A 24996-nucleotide genomic window follows, 5' to 3' on the forward strand; every position below is an offset into this window, starting at 1 on the left:
CCACACACACTGACTCTCACTGGGGTACAGTTCCACACACACTGACTCTCACTGGGATACAGTTCCACACACACTGACTCTCACTGGGGTACAGTTCCACACACACTGACTCTCACTGGGGTATGGGTTCCACACACACTGACTCTCACTGGGGTACGGGTCTCACACACACTGTCTCTCACTGGGGTACGGGTCCCACACACACTGACTCTCACTGGGGTACAGTTCCACACACACTGACTCTCACTGGGGTACAGTTCCACACACACTGACTCTCACTGGGGTACGGATTCCACACACACTGACTCTCACTGGGGTACTGTTCCACACACACTGACTCTCACTGGGGTACGGATTCCACACACACTGACTCTCACTGGGGTACAGTTCCACACACACTGACTCTCACTGGGGTACTGTTCCACACACACTGACTCTCACTGGGGTACAATTCCACACACACTGACTCTCACTGGGGTACAGTTCCACACACACTGACTCTCACTGGGGTACAGTTCCACACACACTGACTCTCACTGGGGTACAATTCCACACACACTGACTCTCACTGGGGTACGGATTCCACACACACTGACTCTCACTGGGGTACAGTTCCACACGCACTGACTCTCACTGGGGAACGGGTCCCACACACACTGACTCTCACTGGGGTACAGTTCCACACACACTGACTCTCACTGGGATACAGTTCCACACACACTGACTCTCACTGGGGTACAGTTCCACACACACTGACTCTCACTGGGATACAGTTCCACACACACTGACTCTCACTGGGGTACAGTTCCACACACACTGACTCTCACTGGGGTACAGTTCCACACACACTGACTCTCACTGGGATACAGTTCCACACACACTGACTCTCACTGGGGTACAGTTCCACACACACTGACTCTCACTGGGGTACAGGATCCACACACACTGACTCTCACTGGGATACAGTATCACACACACTGACTCTCACTGGGATACAGTTCCACACACACTGACTCTCACTGGGGTACAGTTCCACACACACTGACTCTCACTGGGGTACCTCACTGTACCCCAGTGAGAGTCAGTGTGTGTGGAACTGTACCCCAGTGAGAGTCAGTGTGTGTGGAACCCGTACCCCAGTGAGAGTCAGTGTGTGTGGAACCCGTACCCCAGTGAGAGTCAGTGTTTGTGGAACTGTACCCCAGTGAGAGTCATTGTGTGTGGGACCCGTACCCCAGTGAGAGTCGGTGTGTGTGGAACCCGTACCCCAGTGAGAGTCAGTGTGTGTGGGACCCGTACCCCAGTGAGAGTCAGTGTGTTTGGAACCCGTACCCCAGTGAGAGACATTGTGTGTGGGACCCGTACCCCAGTGAGAGTCGGTGTGTGTGGAACCCGTACCCCAGTGAGAGTCAGTGTGTGTGGAACCCGTACCCCAGTGACAGTCAGTGTGTGTGGAACCCATACCCAAGTGAGAGTCAGTGTGTGTGGAACTGTACCCCAGTGAGAGTCATTGTGTGTGGGACCCGTACCCCAGTGAGAGTCAGTGTGTGTGGAACCCGTACCCCAGTGAGAGTCAGTGTTTGTGGAACTGTACCCCAGTGAGGGTCATTGTGTGTGGGACCCGTACCCCAGTGAGAGTCATTGTGTGTGGAACCCGTACCCCAGTGAGAGTCAGTGTGTGTGGAACCCTTACCCCAGTGAGAGTCAGTTTGTGTGGAACCTGGACCCCAGTTAAAGTTGGTATGCTGGATTTTATTGCCCCCCCCCCCGAGATGTGGTTGGATGCGAGGGGGCACGAGTATCACGGCAGGTGGCGGGGGGGTGGTTGAGATTCCATCTGACTGGGAGGCAATGTTGGTCAGTGAGCACTGGGGAGATGGGTAAATGGGACTTGGTGCGAGTTAAGACATGGACAGCAGAGTGTTGGATCAGCTCGGGTTTACAGAGGGTAAAGTTTGGGCGACAGGATGCATTGCAATGGTTAATCTGGAGGTAACAAAGACATGGATGAAGGTTTCAGCAGCAGATCAGCTCACCCACGGGTGCTGACTCGCGATAGTGCAGAGATGGAAAAAGATGTTCTTCGTGATGTAGAGGATACGGAGTCAGGAGCTAACCTCGGGTCAGTTAGATTGTGAAGGCTGTGAGTGCAAGACTCCCCACTCTGAGAGTTAGAGTCTCCCCACCCTCAGCACAAAATTCACTGCATTCCCACCCTTTTCTTACTTTGAAACAACTTTTGCCCCAAGTGACAGGCGGGTGCTGAGGCTTGGGGTTCTGTGCCTTTAAGGAGAAACTTTCGAAAGATCATGGCCCATGGATAACTCTCTCTCTCACTCGCTCTCTCTCTCATCTTATTTGGAGGAAAAAGGGCTTTGGTGAGCAGCAGAACGGCAGGAAATGAGCAAGAGCGGGTTGAGAATCAACTGCGTGCAGAGAAAGAGGAAGGAACTGGTCGGCCAGTTAGACACAAATAAACTATCAGAATTAGACGGTCAGTCTCTGACCCCCACCCCCCCACTTCTGCCAGTCCTCTTAAAGGGGCTCCCGTCAATCAGGGGATTCCAATCGTGGGCTCACCAACTGTGTCTTTGCTTTGGAACCGGGGGCTGCCCGGAGGTGAGTGACTCTCATTCCTGTGTGTCTCTCCCTCTCACAGACACCAGCACTGTGCTGGCTTGCAGTTCCTCCTCACAGTCCTCCTGCTGTTGTTCTCTTGTGTCTCCCCCACCCTCGCACCCCCCCCTGCCCCCAACCCCGGCTGAGAATTTGAAAGGAATGTCTGTGGCGCCCTCACCGAGAGCTGTCACTAAGCCATGAGGCTTAGGGGTAGGTGGGGGATGGGGATTTAAGGTAGGCTGGAGTGAGGGGGCTTTTTTAAGGTGGTCCTGGATTGAACTTTGTTGAAAGGAACAGTTAACAGAGAATTTGAATGATAGGGTCATAATCAGATGGAATTTACCAAGATCTGGGAAAGCTTGGGATTAACTGTTGTGTGTATGTGTGTGTGTGCACGTGCACATGGAGTATGTAACACAACAATAACTTCTTGCATTTATCTAGCACCTTGGGGCATTTTACTATGTTAAAGGTTCTTATTCATTCATCGGATGTGGGCGTCACTGGCTAGGCCAGCATTTATTGCCCATCCCTAATTGTCCTTGAGAAGGTCATAGTCATACAGTTATACAACACAGAAAAAGGCCCTTCGGCCCATTGTGTCTGTGCCGGCCATCAAGCACCTAACTATTCTAATCCCATTTTCCTGCACTTGGCCCATAGCCTTGTATGCTACGGTGTTTCAAGTGCTCATCTCAATACTTCGTAAGTGTTGTGAGGGTTCCTGCCTCTACCACCCCTTCAGGCAGTGTGCTCCAGATTCCAACCCCCCTCTGAGCGAAAAAAATCTTTCCTCAAATCCCCTCTAAACCTCCTGCCCCTTACCTTAAATCTATGCCCCCTGGTTATTGACATCTCCGCTAAGGGAAAAAGGTTATTCCTGTCTACCCTATCAATGCCCTCATAATTTTGTATACCTCAATCATATCTCCCCTCAGCCTTCTCTGCTCCAAGGAAAACAACCCTAGCCTTTTCAGTCTCTCTTCATAGCTGAAATGCTCCAGCCCAGGCAACATCCTGGTGAATCTCCTCTGCACCCTCTCCAGTGCAATCACATCCTTCCTATAGTGTGGTGACCAGAACTGTACACAATACTCCAACTGTGGCCTAACTAGCGTTTTATACAGCTCCATAATAACCTCCCTGCTCTTATATTCTATGCCTCGGCTAATAAAAGCAAGTATCCCATATGCCTTCCTAACCACCTTATCTACCTGTGCTGCTGCCTTCAGTGATCTATAGACAAGTACACCAAGGTCCCTCTGACCCTCTGTACTTCCTAGGGTCCTACCATCCATTGTATATTCCCTTACCTTGTTAGTCCTCCCTAAGGTGGTGGTGAGCTGCCTTCTTAAACCACTGCAGTCCATGTGGGGTAGGTACACCCACACTGCTGTTAGGAAGGCAGTTCCAAGGTGCTATATAAATGCAAGTTTTTGTGTGTTATTATTGTGGATTTTTACACATCCGGTTTTGCTCTCAGGAGCTCCCCTAACTGAACACTTTTCCCACAATCCAGAATCTGGACATTCCCCATAATCTGGCCTTGTAGGCCCTTGAATTACTGTAATGGGTCCATTCATTAACCTCATACTACACCCCAACATTCACATCAGAGGGAAAATGTTAAAAAGCAACTAAATATTTATTATACTATTCAATCCCACCTTCTCCCCGTATCCCTCAATCCCACCTTCTCCCCGTATCCCTCAATCCCACCTTCTCCCCGTATCCTTCAATCCCACCTTCTCCCCGTATCCCTCAATCCCACCTTCTCCCCGTATCCCTCAATCCCACCTTCTCCCCGTATCCCTCAATCCCCTTCTCTCTCCACAAACACATCCTTTGACACTGTTTATACCGTCTGCTTCTATATCCTTCTTTTCTGGGAGATTAATGTACAGTTTGATTTGTCTTTGGATGTTTACGTTCCCTGGATTCGCATCTTACTCCATGCTTCCTCATTTTCCAACATCTATTTGAACCACAACTGAACAACAATTTGCATTTATATAACACCTTTTTCACAGTCAGATGTCCTAAGGACCTCAATAATATATAATATAAAAGCAAAAAGTGCTGGAAATACTCATCAGGTCTGGCAGCGTCTGTGGAGAGAGAAGCAGAGTTAATGTTTCAGGTCAGTGACCCTTCATCAGAACTGGCAAAGGTTAGAAAAGAATTAGAATTTTAGCAAGTGAAGGGGAGGGGGGTGGGGAAGAGAACAAAGGGGAAGGTATTTGATAGGGCAGAGGGCAGGAGAGATTAAATAACAAAGCTATCCTGGGACAAAGGCAAAGAGTGTGTTAATGCTTGTGGTGAAAGACAAATCATTCGTCCAGAGAGAGTTAATGGCAGAATAATGAGCAGATTTGACCTCATGAAAAACAGGCACATGATTAAAAAATAAAATATTAAAAAAAGGGCCAGTCAAGCTCTGAAGTTATTGAACTCAATGTTCAGTCTGTAAGGCTGTAGAGAGCTTAATCGAAAGATCAGGTGCTGCTCCTCGAGCTTGCGTTGATGTTCACTGGAACACTGCAGCAATCCCAGGACAGAGATGTGAGCATGAGAGCAGGGGTGGGAGTGTTGAAATGGCAAGCAACCGGAAGCTCAGGGTCACGCTTTCGGACTGAGCGGAGGTGTTCAGCAAAGTGGTCACCCAGTCTGCATTTGGTCTCCCCAATGTAGAGGAGACCACATTGTGAACAGCAAATACAGTATACTACATTGAAAGAAGTACAAGTAAATCGTAGCTGCACCTGAAAGGAGTGTTTGGGGCCTGGGATAGTGAGGAGAGAGGAGGTAAATGGGCAGGTATTACACCTCCTGCGATTGCAGGGGAAGGTGCCGTAGGAAGGGGACGAGGTGTTGGGGGTAATGGAGGAGTGGACCAGGTTGTCACGGAGGGAACGTTCCCTTTGGAATGCTGACAGGGGAGGGGAAGATGTGTTTGGTAGTGGCATCACGCTGGAGGTGGCGGAAATGGCAGAGGATGATCCTTTGGATATGGAGGCTGATGGGGTGGAAAGTGAGGACAAGGGGAACCCTGTCGCGGTTCTGGGAGTGAGGGGAAGGGGTGAGGGTAGAGGTGCAGGAAATGGGCCGGACACAGTTGAGAGCCCTGTCAACCACAGTGGGGGGAAATCCTCGATTGAGGAGAAAGGAAGACATATCAGAAGCGCTGTCACGGAAGGTAGCATCATCAGAGGAGATGCGTTGGAGACAGAGAAACTGGGAGAATGGAATGGAGTCCTTACAGGAGGTAGGGTGTGAAGAAGTGTAGTCGAGGTAGCTGTGGGAGTCGGTGGGCTTATAATGGATATTAGTAGACAACCTATCACCAGAGATGGAGACAGAGAAGTTGAGGAAGGGAAGGGAAGTGTCAGAGATGGACCATGTAAAGGTGAGAGAAGGGTGGAAATTAGAAGCATAGTTGATAAAGTTGTCCAGTTCGGGGCGGGAGCAGGAAATGGCACCAATACAGTCATCAATGTACTGGAAAAAGAGTTGGGGGAGGGGGCCTGAGTAGGACTGGAACAAGGAATGTTCAACATATCCCACAAAAAGACAGGCATAACTAGGACCCATGCGGGTACCCATAGCAATACCTTTACTTGAAGGAAGTGAGTGGAGTTGAAGGAGAAGTTGTTCAATGTGAGAACAAGTTCAGCCAGGCGGAGGAGGGTGGTGGTGGATGGGGACTGGTTGGGCCTCTGTTCCAGGAAGAAGCGGAGAGCCCTCAGACCATCCTGGTGGGGGATGGAGGTGTAGAGCGATTGGACGTCCATAGTGAAGAGGAGGTGGTTGGGGCCAGGAAACTGGAAATTGTCAAAATGACGTAGGGCGTCAGAAGAGTCACGGATGGAGGTGGGAAGAGACTGGACCAGGGGAGAAAAGATAGAGTCAAGATAGGAAGAAATAAGTTCAGTGGGGCAGGAGCAGGCTGACACAATGGGTCTGTTGGGACAGTCCTGTCTGTGGATTTTGGGAAGGAGGTAGAAGCGGGCTGTCTGGGGTTGTGGGACTATGAGGTTGGAAGCTGTAGAAGGAAGATCTCCAGAGGAGATGAGGTCACTGACAGTCCTGTGGACAGTAGCTTGATGTTCGGTGGTGGGGTCATGGTCCAGAGGGAAGTAGGAAGAAGTGTCTGTGAGTTGGCGTTGAGCTTCTGCAAGGTAGAGGTCAGTACGCCAGACAACAACAGCACCACCCTTGTCTGCAGGTTTGATGACAATGTCGGCCTGAGAGAACGGATTGCGGCAAGTTCAGAGGGAGACAGGTTAGAGTGAGTGAGGGGGGCAGAGAAATTGAGATGGCTGATGTCTCGCCGACAGTTTTCAATGAAAAGAGTGGATAAGAGGCCAGAGGGAGGGGTCCAGGTAGAGGGAGAATGCTGGAGGCGGGTGAATGGGTCTGCTGGTTGGTCGGGGAGGACTCCTGGTCAAAGATGTGAGCCCGGAGGTGGAGGCAACGGAAGAAGAGCTCAACGTCATGCTGAGCACGGAATTCATTGGGGTGGGGGCGTAAGGGAATAAAACTGAGACCTTTGCTAAGTACAGAATGTTCAGCGTCAGAGAGGAGAAGGTCAGAGGGTATTGTGAATACACGGTAAAGGGTCAGATTAGGAGAAGGGACGGGGTCAGAGGGAAGTGAAGGGGAAGAAGGATCTGGAGGGGTATTAGTCCCCATCAGCTGCTGGAGCTTGCGTTCCTTAACATCTGAAAGGAAGAAAAAAGTTTTTTGTTAATGCGTCGGATGAGACGAAGGATGAAATGAAATTGCGGAGTAGAACAGCTTTGAGATAAGGTATTGTCCTAAGGAGGTTCACAGGCACATTATCAGTCAGACAACGATGGAGATATTAAGACAGGTGATCAAAAGCTTGGTTAAAGAGGTAGGTTTTAAGGAGCATCTTTAGGGGGGAGAGGGTGATTTATGGAGTGAATTCCACAGCCTAGGGCCCAGGCAGCTGCAAGCACAGCCACCAATGGTGAAGCGAAGGAAACGGGGCTTTGACCCAAAATCATCTGACTCAGGGGTGAGACGGAGATCACTGAGTCTCGGATGACACACGAAAACTACACGGGACTTGATGTGAGTTAGGATACAGGCGGAAGGGTTTTGGATGAGTTCAGGATTACGGACGGTTGAAATGTGCGAGAACAGCCAGGAGAAATTAGAAATAATCAAGTCTGGAGGTAACAGAAGTGTGGACGAGGGTTTCGTCAGCAGATGAGCTGAAGCAGGGGTGCGGTCAGGCACTCTGACTGAGGTGGAAATAGTTGGTCTTGTGACGAAGAGGATATGGGGTCAGAAACTCATCTCGGGGTCAAATAGGACGCCAGCTCTGTGTATACTCTCACTGACAGAGTGCTGTGTATACTCTCACTGACAGGGTGCTGTGTATACTCTCACTGACAGGGTGCTGTGCATATTCTCACTGACAGAGTGCTGTGTATACTCTCACTGACAGGGTGCTGTGTATATTCTCACTGACAGGGTGCTGTGTATACTCTCACTGACAGAGTGCTGTGTATACTCTCACTGACAGAGTGCTGTGTATACTCTCACTGACAGGGTGCTGTGTATACTCTCACTGACAGGGTGCTGTGCATATTCTCACTGACAGAGTGCTGTGTATACTCTCACTGACAGGGTGCTGTGTATATTCTCACTGACAGGGTGCTGTGTATACTCTCACTGACAGGGTGCTGTGTATACTCTCACTGACAGGGTGCTGTGCATATTCTCACTGACAGAGTGCTGTGTATACTCTCACTGACAGGGTGCTGTGTATATTCTCACTGACAGGGTGCTGTGTATACTCTCATTAACAGTGTGCTGTGTATACTCTCACTGACAGAGTGCTGTGTATATTCTCTGACAGAGTGCTGTGTATACTCTCACTGACAGAGTGCTGTGTATATTCTCTGACAGAGTGCTGTGTATACTCTCACTGACAGGGTGCTGTGTATCCTTCTGTACTAAGACATTTTCTCTTTCTCAGTTTATCTCTCTTACTATTTCTTTCTGTCTGTCCCTTCTACATTCAAGTCCACCCAAGCCCAAATTCCTGTGAATCGTGAACTCACTCCACTGGAATCTGACACGTGCGATCTCTATTCCTATTTTGAATTCTCTAGCCTGTTCCTTTTAATAATTGTAATAGGGGATTCTATAGTCAGGGGAACAGATAGGCACTACTGTGGCCGTCAACATGACTCCAGGATGGTGTGTTGCCTCCCTGGTGCCAGGGTCCGGGATGTCACTGAACGGCTGCAGGGCATCCTGAATGGGGAGGGTGATAAGGCAGAGGTCATGGTACATGTTGGTACCAATGACATAGGTAGAAAGAGGGATGAGGTCTTGCATCAAGAATTCAGGGAGTTAGGCAGCAGACTAAAAAGCAGGACCTCTCAGGTTGTAATCTCTGGATTACTCCCAGTGCCACGTGCTAGCGAGTATAGAAATAGGAGAATAGCTTGGGTTGTTTTCACTGGAGCAGAGAAGACTGAGGGGTGACCTGATCGAGGTGTACAAGATTATGAGGGGCATGGACAGGGTGGATAGGGAGCAGCTGTTCTCCTTAGTTGAAGGGTCAGTTACGAGGGGTCACAAGTTTAAGGTGAGGGGCAGGATGTATAAGGGGGATTTGAGGAAGAACTTTTTTACCCAGAGGGTGGTGATGGTCTGGAATGTCCTGCCTGGGAGGGTGGTAGAGGCAGGTTGCCTCACATCCTTTAAAAAGTACCTGGATGAGCACTTGGCACGTCATAACATTCAAGGCTATGGGTCAAGTGCTGGCAAATGGGATTAGGTAGACAAGTCAGGTGTCTTCTTTAATGCATTGGTTCAGACTCGATGGGCCGAAGGGCCTCTTCTGCACTGTATTATTCTGTGATTCTGTGATCTCAGGTTTGGCTGTGCTGCACCTGACACTGCCATTCTGCATTACCTGACCTCAGGCTCTCCCTCACCTGCTCTGAGATCGCTGGGCTCTGAGTACTGACTGCTCCTAAGCTGCAGGGATGGGTGTAGTAGCTTAACCCTGAAGCCTACAGTCACAGTGTTAAGTTGATAACTGATACAGGACATCATGGGTTTGATTATTTGGGACCTGTGTAAGCCCCAGCTGTCTCGGAGTGGAGAGTGAGCCTCACCTCCATCAGAGAACAAAGACAATCATCCAGTCTGCACTTGCTTTAGAGGCAGATCATAGAGGTTAAGGATGTGTCTGCCCTAGTGCCCACTCAGTGCCCACTCAGTGCCCACTCAGTTCCCACTCAGTTCCCACTCAGTGTCCACTCAGTGCCCACTCAGTTCCCACTCAGTTCCCACTCAGTGTCCACTCAATGTCCACTCAGATCCCACTCAGTTCCCACTCAGTGCCCACTCAGTGTCCACTCAGTGTCCACTCAGTTCCCACTCAGTTCCCACACAGTTCCCACTCAGTGTCCACTCAGTTCCCACTCAGTGTCCACTCAGTGTCCACTCAGTTCCCACTCAGTGTCCACTCAATGTCCACTCAGTTCCCACTCAGTGTCCACTCAGTGTCCACTCAGTGTCCACTCAGTGTCCACTCAGTTCCCACTCAGTGTCCACTCAGTTCCCACTCAGTGTCCACTCAGTGTCCACTCAGTGCCCACTCAGTTCCCACTCAGTTCCCACTCAATGTCCACTCAGTTCCCACTCAGTTCCCACTCAGTTCCCACTCAGTGTCCACTCAATGTCCACTCAGTTCCCACTCAGTGTCCACTCAGTTCCCACTCAGTTCCCACTCAGTGCCCACTCAGTTCCCACTCAGTTGCCACACAGTTCCCACTCAGTGTCCACTCAGTGTCCACTCAGTTCCCACTCAGTGTCCACTCAGTGTCCACTCAATGTCCACTCAGTTCCCACTCAGTGTCCACTCAGTTCCCACTCAGTTCCCACTCAGTTCCCACTCAGTGTCCACTCAGTTCCCACTCAGTTCCCACTCAGTGCCCACTCAGTGTCCACTCAGTTCCCACTCAGTTCCCACTCAGTTCCCACTCAGTGTCCACTCAGTTCCCACTCAGTTCCCACTCAGTGTCCACTCAGTTCCCACACAGTTCCCACTCAGTGTCCACTCAGTTCCCACTCAGTTCCCACTCAGTGTCCACTCAGTGTCCACTCAGTTCCCACTCAGTGTCCACTCAGTGTCCACTCAGTGTCCACTCAGTTCCCACTCAGTGTCCGCTCAATGTCCACTCAGTGTCCACTCAGTTCCCACTCAGTGCCCACTCAGTGCCCACTCAGTGTCCACTCAGTGCCCACTCAGTGCCCACTCAGTGTCCACTCAGTGTCCACTCAGTTCCCACTCAGTGTCCACTCAGTTCCCACTCAGTGTCCACTCAGTGTCCACTCAGTGTCCACTCAGTTCCCACTCAGTGTCCGCTCAATGTCCACTCAGTGTCCACTCAGTTCCCACTCAGTGTCCACTCAGTGTCCACTCAGTTCCCACTCAGTGTCCACTCAGTGTCCACTCAGTGCCCACTCAGTTCCCACTCAGTGTCCACTCAGTGTCCACTCAGTGCCCACTCAGTGTACATTCAGTGTACATTCAATGTCCACTCAGTGTCCACACAATGTCCTTTGTGTTCACTCAGTGTCCATTCAGTGTCTACTCAGTGCCCACTCAGTGTCCACTCAATGTCCTTTCAACATTGACTCTGTGCCCACTCAGTGTCCACTCAGTGTCCACTCAGTGCCCACTCAGTTCCCACTCAGTGTCCACTCAGTGTCCACTCAGTGCCCACTCAGTGTACATTCAGTGTACATTCAATGTCCACTCAGTGTCCACACAATGTCCTTTGTGTTCACTCAGTGTCCATTCAGTGCCCACTCAGTGCCCACTCAGTGTCCATTCTGTGCCCATTCAGTCTCCACTCAGTGCCCACTCAGTGTCCACTCAGTGTCCATTCTGTGCCCATTCAGTCTCCACTCAGTCTCCACTCAGTGTCCACTCAGTGTCCATTCTGTGCCCACTCAGTGTCCATTCTGTGCCCATTCAGTCTCCACTCAGTGTCCATTCTGTGCCCATTCAGTCTCCACTCAGTGCCCACTCAGTGTCCACTCAGTGTCCATTCTGTGCCCATTCAGTCTCCACTCAGTGCCCACTCAATGTCCTATCAGCGTTGACTCTGTGCCCACTCAGTGCCCACTCAGTGTCCATCGGCCTTTTGGACTTTTCTCGAAGGTGTTGATCTGTGAGTATTGCTGGTGCTGGGAGGTTTAGCTCACAGTTATTCACTCAATAACAATGATTATTCCTTATTGTAGCATAGAGTAAACATCTGAGGCTGACTAGCTCCAGCCCAGTCTCATGGGTTAACTCCACACAGAGGTGTTCACGGGTGGGAAGATAGGAATTACCAAACAGGAGAAGAATGAGGTCACTCTCATTCGCCTCTCAACATCCTGCTAGTCACATGACAAAATGCTAATGGAATTATTGACCAATCACAGCGATCAATCTTTACTAATGGTCCACAACAGAGCCAGGCACAAGGTGCGGAAATCCCCCAGTGGGGGAAAGCTTTGGGAACCATTGGCCCTAAAGTTCCTCCCAGCACGTCACACGCACCACATGTCATGTCCCAAAATACTCAGATCTTAGATCCCAAAATTTTAATTTCTGGAAGAAATTGATCTAAGTTGCACAGGAAAATCAGAGAGAGCTGTGGCTGGGAAGTTTGATTCAGGACCCAGCTGACTGTGGGTACAGGGAGAGCGAGTATTGTACGTGTACTGGGGTGATTGTGTGTCCACCCAGGCTGCAGCAGACAAAGCCCTGGGGTGATAACTGGCTCAGGCCCGGGCTTACAGCTCCAGTCACCCTTTCCTACTGAACGTGGCACAGACAGCTGGATAAGCACATCCTGAGGCAAAGGAATCACAGGAGAAACTGGGGCTAATTAACCTTGAAAAGAGGGGCTGAGAGAGAGAATTACAGAGTATACAGACTAATAAAGAACAGTGAGGGAAACCTGCAGTGGGTAAAAACTTGAAAAAGAAAGTTTAAACGGGCTGGGTGACTGGGACTAATGTGGGAGAACTTTTCATTAGAGTCAACACAGACATGATGGGCTGAATGGCACCTTCTGCTGTGTAAAGTTCTATAATTCTGCCTTCAGCTGCCTGGGCCCTAAGCTCTGGGATTCCATCACCAAACCTCTCTGTCTCTCTCTCTCCCTTCCAACATGGTGCTTCTTAAAACCTGCCTGTTTGATCAAGCTTTTGATCATCTCTGCTGATATCTCCAAAAGTGGCTCGGTATGAAACTTTGTTCGATAACGTTCCTGTGAAGGACCTTGGGACATTTTATTACTATAAGTGCAGGTTGTACAGAAATATTACTTCAAAATAAGCATGACAACAGCTGAAGGTGTGCAGCTGGGAGGAGAAGCCGAATACAGTGTGTGAAATGGGGGTGGAGGGGGATATAGATGCCTCTATTGGGGGCTGGGAGGGGCAGTAAACATTTCTCTGGAAGGAAACATCCAGCTTAGTCACACAGGCCCCTCCTCTCCCAGGCACACTGACAGCTCGGAGGTTTTACCTCAGTCACACATCACTGTCACCTCTGGACAGAATTCTAGAAAATGTATTTTCAAACAAGCCCTTTGTACGTACTGATGACTACAAAACCAACTGAAAAGGATACAAAAAATCCCAAAACTATTGTTAGCAGAAGCTAATAATTAAATGTTGTAGCTTTAGTGAACACCCAACCAAGCCTCCCCCTCCCTGAGGGAGCGCTGCACTGTCAGAGGATCAGTACTGAGGGAGTGCTGCACTGTCAGAGGGTCAGTACTGAGGCAGTGCTGCACTGTCAGAGGGTCAGTACTGAGGGACTGCTGCGCTGTCGGAGGGTCAGAACTGAGGGACTGCTGCACTGTCGGAGGGTCAGAACTGAGGGACTGCTGCACTGTCGGAGGGTCATTACTGAGGGAGTGCTGCACTGTCAGAGGGTCAGTACTGAGGGAGTGCTGCACTGTCAGAGGGTCAGTACTGAGGAAGTGCTGCACTGTCAGAGGGTCATTACTGAGGGAGTGCTGCACTGTCAGAGGGTCAGTACTGAGGGAGTGCTGCACTGTCAGAGGGTCATTACTGAGGGAGTGCTGCACTGTCGGAGGGTCAGTCCTGAGGGTCATGTGTTCTGAGGATCCAGTGTTTGATCCAGCGTTTGGTACTGTGTTAGGCCCTGTGTTTTGTTCCTCTGTTTTTTTTTTTATTTGGTATTATATTTTGCTCCTGTGTTGGGTCCTGTCTTTGGTCCTGTGGTTTGCTCTTGTATTTGATCCTGTGCTTGGTCCTGTGTTTGATCCTGTGCTTGGTCCTGTGCTTCGTCCTGCGCTTCGTCCTGCGCTTGGTCCTGCGCTTGGTCCTGCGCTTGATCCTGTGTTTGATCCTGTGTTTGGTCCTGTGATTCTTTGCTTGGTCCTGTGTTTGATCCTGTGTTTGGTCCTGTGATTCTTTGCTTGGTCCTGTGTTTGATCCTGTGTTTGATCCTGTGTTTGATCCTGTGCTTGGTCCTGTGTTTGCGATGTTTCTCTTTCCCTTGGATTTTCTATCCGGGGGTTTGCATTTTCCAATTTGATTCTGATTTTTCTCTTTTCCTCTGCACAGATTTGGCTGGCCATGCCGGTCGGGATTTTAGCCGTGTGCCTGCTCATGGCTGCGACAGTGATTGATCACCCGTTCACCTTCCAGCAGTCCAGATGGAGCGTGGAGCGGGAAAGGGAGAGGGAGGCTCTGAGCAGGATGAAGGAGCGGGAGGAACAGCTCCGAGACGAGATGCAGCGGCTGGAGGAGGAATTTGAGGAGTCGTTCCCAGCAGGAATGGGATCGGGATCTGGCGGGGAGCTGGGAAGCGAGCAGGAGCACAGCTGGAATCTGTGGACTGCTCTGTACATCGCAGTGTTCCTCCTGCTGGAGGTCTGGAGACAGGACACAGACCCCCAGTCCTCGCAGGAACCGAGTGGCGAGGATGAAGATTCAGATGCCATTGGATTCTCGACGAGGTTTGCGGTGCTCCCAGACCATCAGGCACTGACCTGGTTTTACGACAAGTGTATCTGGGTGCCGGGTAATGAATTGTCTAGGACCCAGGAGCTGGTGGAGGGATGTGCTGATGATTTGCTAGAGGCCCTACGGAGTGTATGTAACCGGGATCTGGACATGGAGGTGGAGGAATGTATTGGCATTGGGAGTCTGTATGAGAATTGGAGGGTGAAGAAGCCCCTGGTGTGTGATTTGATCGTGCCCTTCACTCCCCCTGAGCCTTACTGTTTCAGGGCCGACCTGATGTGCTCGGGGGAGGGTGGGCCGGGTGAGCTCGGCTATGGGAAGATTCATGTGATCAACCCACGAGACGACTTGTCTGCTTGCCTCTGTGGCCGAACCCACTTGGGGGAGGACATGTTGTGTCTGGTACATGGTGAGCAGAGCCTGGGGTGCAAGCCGGATGGGAGTGAGCAGAAAGAGGAGCTAATCTGGTCAGCAACTGCTCCCTATTTGGCCAAGGGTCAGGTGATGAGGTGGTTCCAGACAGCCTTGACCAAAGCTTGGGCCAAAATCTCACACAAGTACGACTTTGATCTTTCCTTTCAGGATCTGGAGAGACCTGGTGCCCTGAAGATCAGATTTCGTTCCGGGAAGGCTGTACTTTTTAACATCTCCCCTGTTGTGGAGTTTGAAAACTCCGATGTTTACTTCATGCCCATTTTTGCAAGTGACACTCAGCCAGGCACCGTCCAATCAAATGACACATCCTGGCCCTTTACATTCGCTGTCTATGAGAAACGGTTTCTCAAAATGATGGCAAAGAAGCTTCCGGAAAGCTCCTGCCACCTGATGTGTTTACAAATCGTCTCCTTTCTGCACGAGAAGCAATGTAACCTAACAGGGGCCAGTGGCCTCACACACTATCACTTCAAGACAGCCCTGTTGCACCTGTTGTCCAGCCAGCCCCTGGGAGACTGGCACCATTCCCATCTCCAGCTTCGCCTGCGGGATCTCCTTAGCTACCTGGAAAAGGCTCTGCTTGAGAAGCGTCTAAACCATTTCATTGTCGGCAACACCTCCGCCCTCCCCGACTTCGACATCCCAGCTATCTTCCGCTCGGCCGAGCCTCTCAACCTGTTCTGTGTGTTTATCATGCAGCAGGCCTTGTACCGAAGGGCACGAGAGACCTTGGCGGAGATGCTGAGGAACACTGCCGTCCTGATTCAGGAATACAGTCTGCAAAGTCTCAGCAGAGACGGTGTCAGAGTGAGGCAGAATGCAGCAACGACAGAACCGAGCTAGTCTCAGACATCAGGATGTACAGCCAGTCCCTCAGCATTGCACTGTATAAGGAGCAGCTTCTGGTCAGGCTGAGCAACGGCTGAATTTGCAGCACTTGCACCAAACAGTAAGGATTGTACTGGGAAAACAAACGGAGGGACTCGGAGTGACTAACGTTCCGTTACAAAACAGTGGCCCTTTACCCAGTGAGATTGGCTCGGAATCCAGACTACTCCAGAGAGAGGGGTCTCTGTATGTGCCGGGGGTAGAGCTGTGAGTGGGGACAGTGTGAGCCCGAGGACCCAAAGAATTGCACTGACAATAAGTGAGCAATCTGAGAGCACTGCAAATAAAATTCACACTGTGCATTCAGGTGCTTTTCTGAACTTGCAGTTAAGGTTTCCGATGAGCAAGGTGTAGAGGGAGCTTTACTCTGTATCTAACCCCCGTACTGTACCTGTCCTGGGAGTGTTTGATGGGGACAGTGTAGAGGGAGCTTTACTCTGTATCTAACCCCCGTACTGTACCTGTCCTGGGAGTGTTTGATGGGGACAGTGTAGAGGGAGCTTTACTCTGTATCTAACCCCCGTACTGTACCTGTCCTGGGAGTGTTTGATGGGGACAGTGTAGAGGGAGCTTTACTCTGTATCTAACCCCATGCTGTACCTGTCCTGGGAGTCTTTGATGGGGACAGTGTAGAGGAAGCTTTACTCTGTATCTAACCCCTGTTTTTTTTTTATAACTTTATTAAAAAACAGAAATAAACAAAAACTCTAATTAAAATGCCATTCTCGGCGTCGACGATGCACTCCAGTCCCTGCGGTGCCCACCGGTCGCGGAAGGCCTCAAGCGTACCGGCGGACACCGCATGCTCCTTCTCCAGGGACACCCGGGCGCGAACGTAACCGCGGAAGAGGGGCAGGCAATCGGGGAGGACGGAACCCCCGACGGCCCGCAACCTGGACCTGTGAATTGCCACCTTGGCCAGGCCCAGGAGCAGACCGACGAGGAGATCCTCCTCCCGGCCCAAGCCCCTCCGCACTGGGTGCCCAAAGATCAGGAGCGTGGGACTGAACTGCAGCCAAAATTTGAGGAGCAGCCTCTTCAGATACTCAAAGAGGGGCTGCAACCTCACACACTCCGTATAAACATGGAACACGGACTCGTCCAGGCCGCAGAAAGTACAGGTGGCCTGGGAGTCCGTGAACCTACTTAAAAGCCTATTGCACGGGACTGCCCTGTGCAACACCCTCCACCCCAGGTCCCCAATGTAAAGGGGGAGGACTCCCGTGTAGAGAGACCTCCATCGGGGTTTCCCCTCGCCGCCAGATGGCAACGTGGACCGCCAGGGCGTGTCCGGCCGGCTGACGAGGGCGAGGAAGTGGAGAGTGTGCAGGAGCAGCCCGTACAGGAAACCCCTCCGCACCGATTGGAATGGCACGGAGGGCATTCCCGAGAGGCGGCTCGGGTTGTGCGGGACCGTCTCCCGAGGAGGGTTTCGGGGCCTGGGTCCGATGAGCAGTTCTGGCCGAGCGGGTGATCAGCTCGTCCGGGAGCGCTCCACACTCCCGAGCCCCTTCGCCACCCGCAGTGAGGGGTGACCCGGGGCTTTCGGCTACTCCTCCGCCCGCCGGACCGTCCCCGGAGTCAGCCGCCTGGACAGCCGAGGCGCTCCCCTCCGCCGGCGGGGAAGCGCCCTGACTGGAGGCGACCATGTTCCAGACTCAGAATAGATCCCGGTAAAAGACAGGCAACTCCCTCAGAGAGGCGCGGCTAATGGACTCCGCCGGGAGCTGCGTGTCGTCTTGAAGGCAGTGACACTGGCAGAAAAAATACGTCGCCAGCGCACACCATCTGGGAGGACGCTCGACGTTCAGGTATCTCTGCAGGGTCCGAAGGCGGACTGTCGCAGAATTTGAACTCACGTCTCTGAATTATTAGCCAAGACCTCTGGATTACTAGCCCAGTAACAGAACCACTCCCGCTGCTGTCCCACTATACCGACAACGAGCTGGCCAAGTGCACAGTAAAAGCTTTTGGAAATTTTGTCAGGACTTTGGGTGCTCAAAGGATTAACCTCCAATTGTTGAAATATATTTATCTATTTATCTTGTTGAAATGCACCTGTTGCAAAGTATCTGCCTTTCTGTTTTGTAGGAGCACAGGAACAGGAGGAGGCCATTCAACCCCTCTATCCTGTTACACAGGAACAGGAGGAGGCCATTCAACCCCTCTATCCTGTTACACAGGAACAGGAGGAGGCCATTCAGCCCCTCAAGCCTGTCCAGGCAGTTTCAGATGGCTGTCTTCTCCCATGTGGATACCTTTTATAACTAAGCCCATTTGTTTTGTACTCGTGACACTCCGAGCCACTCAGTGAGACACTTGGAGAGACTACTGACACTCAGCAGTACTTCTTCATCTTGTCTGTTTGCATTTTTGTTGCTGACAGAATTCTCACAGAAGTTCATGAGGAGGAAAACATTGCAGCCACTTTCTGAACTGCCTGGGTGAGCCATTACTTCACTTGAAGGAGGCTCTGATACTAACTGCAGTGATTCAGGTTCCACCAACTGCCCTCCAATAGCTCTGCCAAGTGTTTGTTATCATGTGTGAGTGTAAACACTGAGTGACTGTGGGATATTCAACTGTGTGGGTCATCGCAGGTGATTCTGCCCTTCACTTAACATCCAATATTGCACATAGACCTCAGATACCATGCAGGAGTGAGACTCCTGGCTGCGCATTGCCATGTCTACCGGGCAAAGTTTTAGGGTGGTCTGTAACAGATTATTATTATCTCACATAGCACAGTTCAGGAGTGGAATGGGGAGTTAACTCACGTGGGGGTGGGGCAGGGGGGCGTGGGGAATGGAATCTGCGGTGGAACTGGGAGTGGAACCAGTTTCCTATGATCTCTGTGGCTCAGCTTCTTCCAGCTTTAAGCAGCCAAGGATTCCTTTACCTGGGGGATGATAGGGCTGGTAATGAAGTGTTTTAACCTTCGCTGTTGCCTGTTCTCGAAACACTCCCTCCCATTACCTTGGAAATCGGAAATAAAAACAGAAAGTGCTGGAAATACTCAGCAGGTCTGGCAGCATCTGTGGAGAGAGAAACAGAGTTAACGTTTCAAATCAGTGACCTTTCAGAACTCCTGCAATTCAAATGTAGCAGGATCCGGGCAAAGGGTCACTGCCCTGAAACGTTAACTCTGTTTCTCCCTCCACAGATGCTGCCAGACCTGCTGAGTATTTCCAGCAAGTGTTTTTATTTCAGATTTCCAGCATCTGCTGTATTTTGCTTTTATTACCCCGGACGCTGACTTGGACAGAGCATCACACAGTCATACAACACAGAGTGTCACAGCATCTGACACTACTGGAATCCTGGAGCCCAGGAACTGCCCAATGAACGAGTGGCAGTTCAGAGCTTGTTGCCTGCAGCAGGTGTTGGAGTCATTTAAACAGAATCTATTTTGTATTAAATGTGTATTTGTTACTGAATAAGAATAAATATTACTGCTGAACATCTTCAATTTATAAAGTAAGTTGTAAGTTCAACCGGAGAGTGATTGCAGGGAGAGCCTTGGCAATACAGATCCTGCTGGTCATCCAGTCAGTGATAGAAAAGAGTAGGGAAAAAAAAGAAAAATCATAGAAAATGTATAACACAGAAGGAAGCCATTCAGCCCATCTCATCTGTGCTGGTTGACAAAGAGTTACCCAGCCTAATCCTACCTTCCTGCAATAGTTTGTCGCCCTGCACATCACAGCTCTTCAAGTAGACATCCAAGTACTTTTTAAATATGATGAGGGTTTCTGCCTCCACCACCCTTTCAGGCAGTGAGGGAGCCCCACCACCCCCTGGGTGAAAAATGTCTCCTCATCTCCCCTCTAATCCTTCTACCAATTACTTTAAATCTATGCCCCTGGTTTTTGACTCCTCTGCTAAGGTAAATATGTCATCATCCTTATTTACTCTATCCAGGCCCCTCATAATTTTATACCTCAGCCTTCTCTGTTCCAAGGAGAACAACCCCAGCCTATCCAATCTTTCCTCATAGCTAAAATTCTAGATTCCTGGCAACATTCTCATAAATCTCCTCTGTATCCTCCCTAGTGTGATCACATCCTTCCTGTAGTGTGGTGACCAGAATTGTATGCAGTACTCTAGCTGCAGTCTAACTAGTGTTTTATACAGTTGTAGCATAATGTCTCTGCTCTTATATTCTGTGCCTCGGCTAATAAAGGAAAGCATGCTATATGCCTTCTTAACCACCTTATCTAGCTGTCCTGTTACCTTTAAGAATCTGTGGACATTCACTCCAAGTGCCTCTGTTAATCCACACCATTTACTGGGTTCCCTTGCCTTGTTGCAACTCCCAAAATACATTACCTCACACTTCTGTGGATTGAATTCCATTTGCCACTTTTTGCCCACCTGACCAATCCATTGATATCTTCCTGCAGTCTCCAGCTTTTCTCCACACTATCAACCACACTGCCGATTTTTATATCATCTGCATCATCAACTCAACCAGAAGTTTAACAGAATCTTCCAATCCCGCAGACTCTGAGCAGATGTTGATTTTAGGGCTGACAGATAACTACAATCCCTCACTGCAGAGGCAATTTTCAGCTGAGTCTAGACAGTGAGGACCTGAAAGTAGTCAAGCTACAACCTTGCCTGTTTGCCCCTCAGGAATCTCTGCTGCCCAGTAACCCCCCAGGCCTGCACCCTTCACTTTTCACAGACTCTCCTGCTCCCACCGAGCCCGAGGGAACTCTCATCCCCTTTGGGTAACCTTCCTCGAAGGCTTCACCCCTGATGGTGCTGACTGGAACTCCCAGTGTACATCAACATCTGGGCTATCTAGGTTTGGCCTGTGTTTTTGAACCCGCCTGTTACTGTTGTGGGACCACCTAAAGAGGCTGTAAGTGAAGGAAACCGGAGGAAGTGATTTCACATCTCACATGACCAGGGAGTTGTGGCTGTAGTCAGACAGAGTGAGATGTATTGGTGTGGCTCCTGTAGTATATATATGTACATTCCAGTTAAGTTATAATGAAACCCACATATTCTTTGGATATTTCTTGGAGTCCTGTGAATCTTACAATAGTTCACGTGCCAAAGGAACCAGTAACATCACAGTTATGGTCAGTGATTCACAGAAAGGGGTTCCTATCTGCCACCCATTGGTCATGGTAAACAAAACAGCCCACACTAGGCTGAAACGTACAAGCCCGCAGTTCGCAGTTGAGCTGCTGGGTTGCAAGAATGTTCCAAGATAGTCCCTCTGCCTGGCACAGGGTGTTGGGGATTATTGCAGCCCCCATCCCCCCACCCACTGCTGCCCTTTCCACATCAACTACCTCAACACCCACCAGGGAAAGGATTGACACACACACCCACATGAGTTTGCAACATCCTTGTTTAATCTGTCTTCATCTTTCCATTAACATATTGACAGCAGTGACCTCGAGACATTCATCATCTTCACCAGGTACCCTGTCAGGCTGTTACACAAACTCTGAGATCAGTCTGACCTTGGATTATCAGTCAGGCTTGCCAGTTTAATCGGTCGAGATAGATAAAGGTGAGAGCACAAACTGCTCAGCAGCTTCAGCGCACCGAGCATGGGGCCAGAAGAGAACAGAAGATAATTGACCAGGACGCTTGAAAAGACGGACGTGAGGCTCTGTGCAGCGATGGGGGGAATGTAGAATGTGTTATCGGAAGAGGGATGATGGCCAAGAGACTAGTGACTGCTCAAATGGAAAAGAAACTCAAACTTGCTCAGGTTTTCCTCGAGTCCCAGTCCATTTCTGGCTGGAATGGGGCCCTGGATAGGTTACTAACTACAAACTGGAATCATGTGGATAATGAAATGATCTGAGCTGTTTTAGCCAGTGTTGTTGTAGGAAACAGCCACAGTTAGACTAAATCTTTATAAAATACTGTAGCTAGATTAATTTCTCCAATACTGGCCAACACATTGTCAGAAGGAAGGCAGGGAACTGAAGAGATTTACCAGAGTGGTTCCAGGGAACAAAGAAACACAAGTATTTGTGTTCTTGATGTGGCGGAAAGTTCTGGTGACTGTCAGAGAGTTAATAATCATTCAGGGGAGGGAGGAAGAGTAATTACATGGAAAGATATTCACATGATATTAATCCTGCCCAGGTCTGCTGACAGGCAGAGAAATAATGTACAAACACCAGGAGGAAGGCATTTCGATAAAAAAAACTCAGGGGATTTGTTGAGTATTTCTGGCATGGAAATTTATCTGATACTGTTCACAAACAACAGGCATGTAGCCAAAATAAATCTTTCCAAAAACTGTTTGCTAATTCAGCAGTGAGCTGAACTGTGGACTCTTTTTAAACTTTGCTGAACTGCAATCAAATTTTCCCCTTTTCTCAGATCTCCAAGGAAACAAGCCACCTCTACCGGCCAGACAGCACAGTCCCAGACAGACAGCACAGGCCCAGACAGACAGCACAGTCCCAGACAGACAGCACAGGCCCAGACAGACCATACAGTCCCAGACAGACAGCACAGGCCCAGACAGACCACACAGTCCCAGACAGACAGCACAGGCCCAGAAAGATCATACAGTCCCAGACAGACAGCACAGGCCCAGAAAGATCATACAGTCCCAGACAGACAGCACAGGTCCAGACAGACAGCACAGGCCCAGACAGACCATACAGTCCCAGACAGACAGCACAGTCCCAGACAGACAGCACAGGCCCAGACAGACCATACAGTCCCAGACAGACAGCACAGTCCCAGACAGACAGTACAGGCCCAGAAAGATCATACAGTCCCAGAAAGACAGCACAGTCCCAGACACCCAGACAGCACAGTCCCAGCCAAACAGCACAGTCCCAGACAGCACTGTCCCAGACACCCAGACAGCATAGTCCCAGACATCCAGACAGCACAGACCTAGACAGCACAGACCCAGACACCTAGACAACACAGTCCTAGACACCCAGTCTGCACAGACCCAGACAGCACAGACCCAGGCACCCAGAAAGCACAGACCCACTCAGCACAGACCCAGACACACAGACAGCACAAACCCAGACACCCAGACAGAACAGACCCAAACACCCAAACAGTACAGTCCCAGACAACACAGTCCCAGACACCCAGACAGTCCAGTCCAAACAGCACAGACAGTACAGACCCAGATAGCACAGTCCCAGACACCCAGACAGCACAGACCTCCAGACAGCACAATCCCAGACAGCATAGACCCAGACACCCAGACAGCAGAGACCCAGACAGCATAGACCCAGACAGCACAGTCCCAGACACCACAGATCCAGACACGCAGACAGCATAGACCCAGACATCACAGACTCAGACGGCACAGACCCAGACGGCACAGTCGCAGATTGCACAGACCCAGACGGCACAGTCTCAACCGTTGCTCTGAGAAAAGAACACATTCAGTAACAATAAAAAGCCGGGATACTGGCAGCACCAGAGCAGCTCCATAAACATTGGGAAGGACTGAAATAAGTCAGACAGGTGAAACCCAGTATTTATTATCTTCAGACCCTCCTGCTCAGTGAATGCCTCCAGTATTCGACTTTCTATTTCTGGCTTCCAGCATCTGCAGGTTTCTGTCCAGGGTTAATATAAAATTAGATTGAATCGGGGATGAGGGAACAGTCAATGTGATTCAGGATCAGTTTTATATCAGCTCCTTGATGTCAGTGACCTCACCTGTCTGCAGAATGTGCTGCAAAGGGAAGAGTGAGTGTACTGGTTACTGGTTACCGATTACTGGTTCCCGGTTACTGATTACTGGTTCCCGGTTACAGGTTAATGATTACTGGTTACCAGTTACCGCTTACTGATTACTAGTTACTGGTTACGGGTTAATGATTACTGGTTACCGGTTACTGATTACTAGTTACCGATTACAGGTCAATGATTACTGGTTACCAGTTACCGCTTACTGATTACTAGTTACTGGTTACGGGTTAATGATTACTGGTTACCGGTTACTGATTACTAGTTACCGATTACAGGTTAATGATTACTGGTTACCAGTTACCGGTTACTGATTACTAGTTACTGGTTACGGGTTAATGATTACTGGTTACCGGTTACTGATTACTAGTTACCGATTACAGGTTAATGATTACTGGTTACCAGTTACCGGTTACTGATTACTAGTTACTGGTTACGGATTGTGGCCTGTTCAGTCCCGGTGAAGTAGGCAGGGACCAGTGCTCAGAGGGTGTAGTCACAGGCTTCGGGATTTCCCTGAGCATACAGCTCATAGAAACCACGATAGGCTTCGATGTCAGCGGCAGTTGCCTTGACAGCAGGATCTTTCTGCATTTCCTGCATCCAGCGCTTGAGTGTAGGCGTCTGGTCCAAGAACCTGTGAGATTCAGTGAAAAACAGAGAAGAGAATCATTAACCAGCACTGGTCCTGAAATAGCCCAGCTCTGGATTTTATACACATCCTCCCTCCACTGAGGATGGCCCACGCTCAGAACTCAGCTGCTTTGTAAACGTGGGGTCATTGAGATACATCCATACATAGAACGTACAAAACAAAATCAGGCCATTCGGCCCAACCAGTCTGTGTTAGCCTTCACCCTACACGTGAGTAAATAGTTCTATTCCCATATCCCCTCCCTTTTCCTTCATCCACCCAGTCAACCTGATCTTCAATGTTCATATAGCTTCTGCCTCACCATTAACCCTGGGAGTGAATCCCACAGACTCAAACTCTCAGTGTGAAGACATTTCTCCTGTCCTCTGGTTATAATCTCTTACGTTTAATTATATTTAGATTGCTCATCCTAAAACCCTCATCCCAGATCCCAAACCACCAGACTCCTCGTCCCATTCCCTCATCCCAGATCCTTCACACAAGATCCCTCGTCCCAGACCCCCCGTCCCAGACCCCTCGTCCCAGACTCCTCACCCAAGATCCCTCGTCCCATTCCCTTGTCCCAGATCCCTCACCCAAGATCCCTCGTCCCAGACCCCCCGTCCCAGACTCCTCGTCCCATTCCCTCGTTCAAGATCCCT

At 50.0% G+C, this 24996-nt stretch overlaps 2 protein-coding genes across 2 annotated transcripts in view; one reads left to right on the plus strand and one right to left on the minus strand.

The window, feature by feature from the left end:
* Window positions 1-2388: 2388 nt before the first annotated feature.
* On the plus strand, window positions 2389-20214 carry LOC137380818 (inositol 1,4,5-trisphosphate receptor-interacting protein). The gene is made up of 2 exons (XM_068053202.1): window positions 2389-2619; window positions 14272-20214. Exons 1-2 carry the CDS (start codon window positions 2401-2403, stop codon window positions 15949-15951), a joined length of 1899 nt encoding a protein of 632 aa, XP_067909303.1. The 5' UTR covers window positions 2389-2400; the 3' UTR covers window positions 15952-20214.
* A 1129-nt stretch (window positions 20215-21343) lies between these two features.
* Window positions 21344-24996, minus strand: part of LOC137380819 (glutathione S-transferase omega-1-like) — a 36873-nt gene continuing 33220 nt past the window's right edge. Inside the window, exon 6 of the mRNA XM_068053203.1 lies at window positions 21344-24337. Within this exon, the coding sequence (XP_067909304.1) occupies window positions 24184-24337 (154 nt within the window). The 3' untranslated portion in view covers window positions 21344-24183. The remainder of the gene's footprint in view (window positions 24338-24996) is intronic.

Source organism: Heterodontus francisci, chromosome 20 (genome assembly GCF_036365525.1).
Source record: "Heterodontus francisci isolate sHetFra1 chromosome 20, sHetFra1.hap1, whole genome shotgun sequence".
NCBI classification, from domain to species: domain Eukaryota; kingdom Metazoa; phylum Chordata; class Chondrichthyes; order Heterodontiformes; family Heterodontidae; genus Heterodontus; species Heterodontus francisci.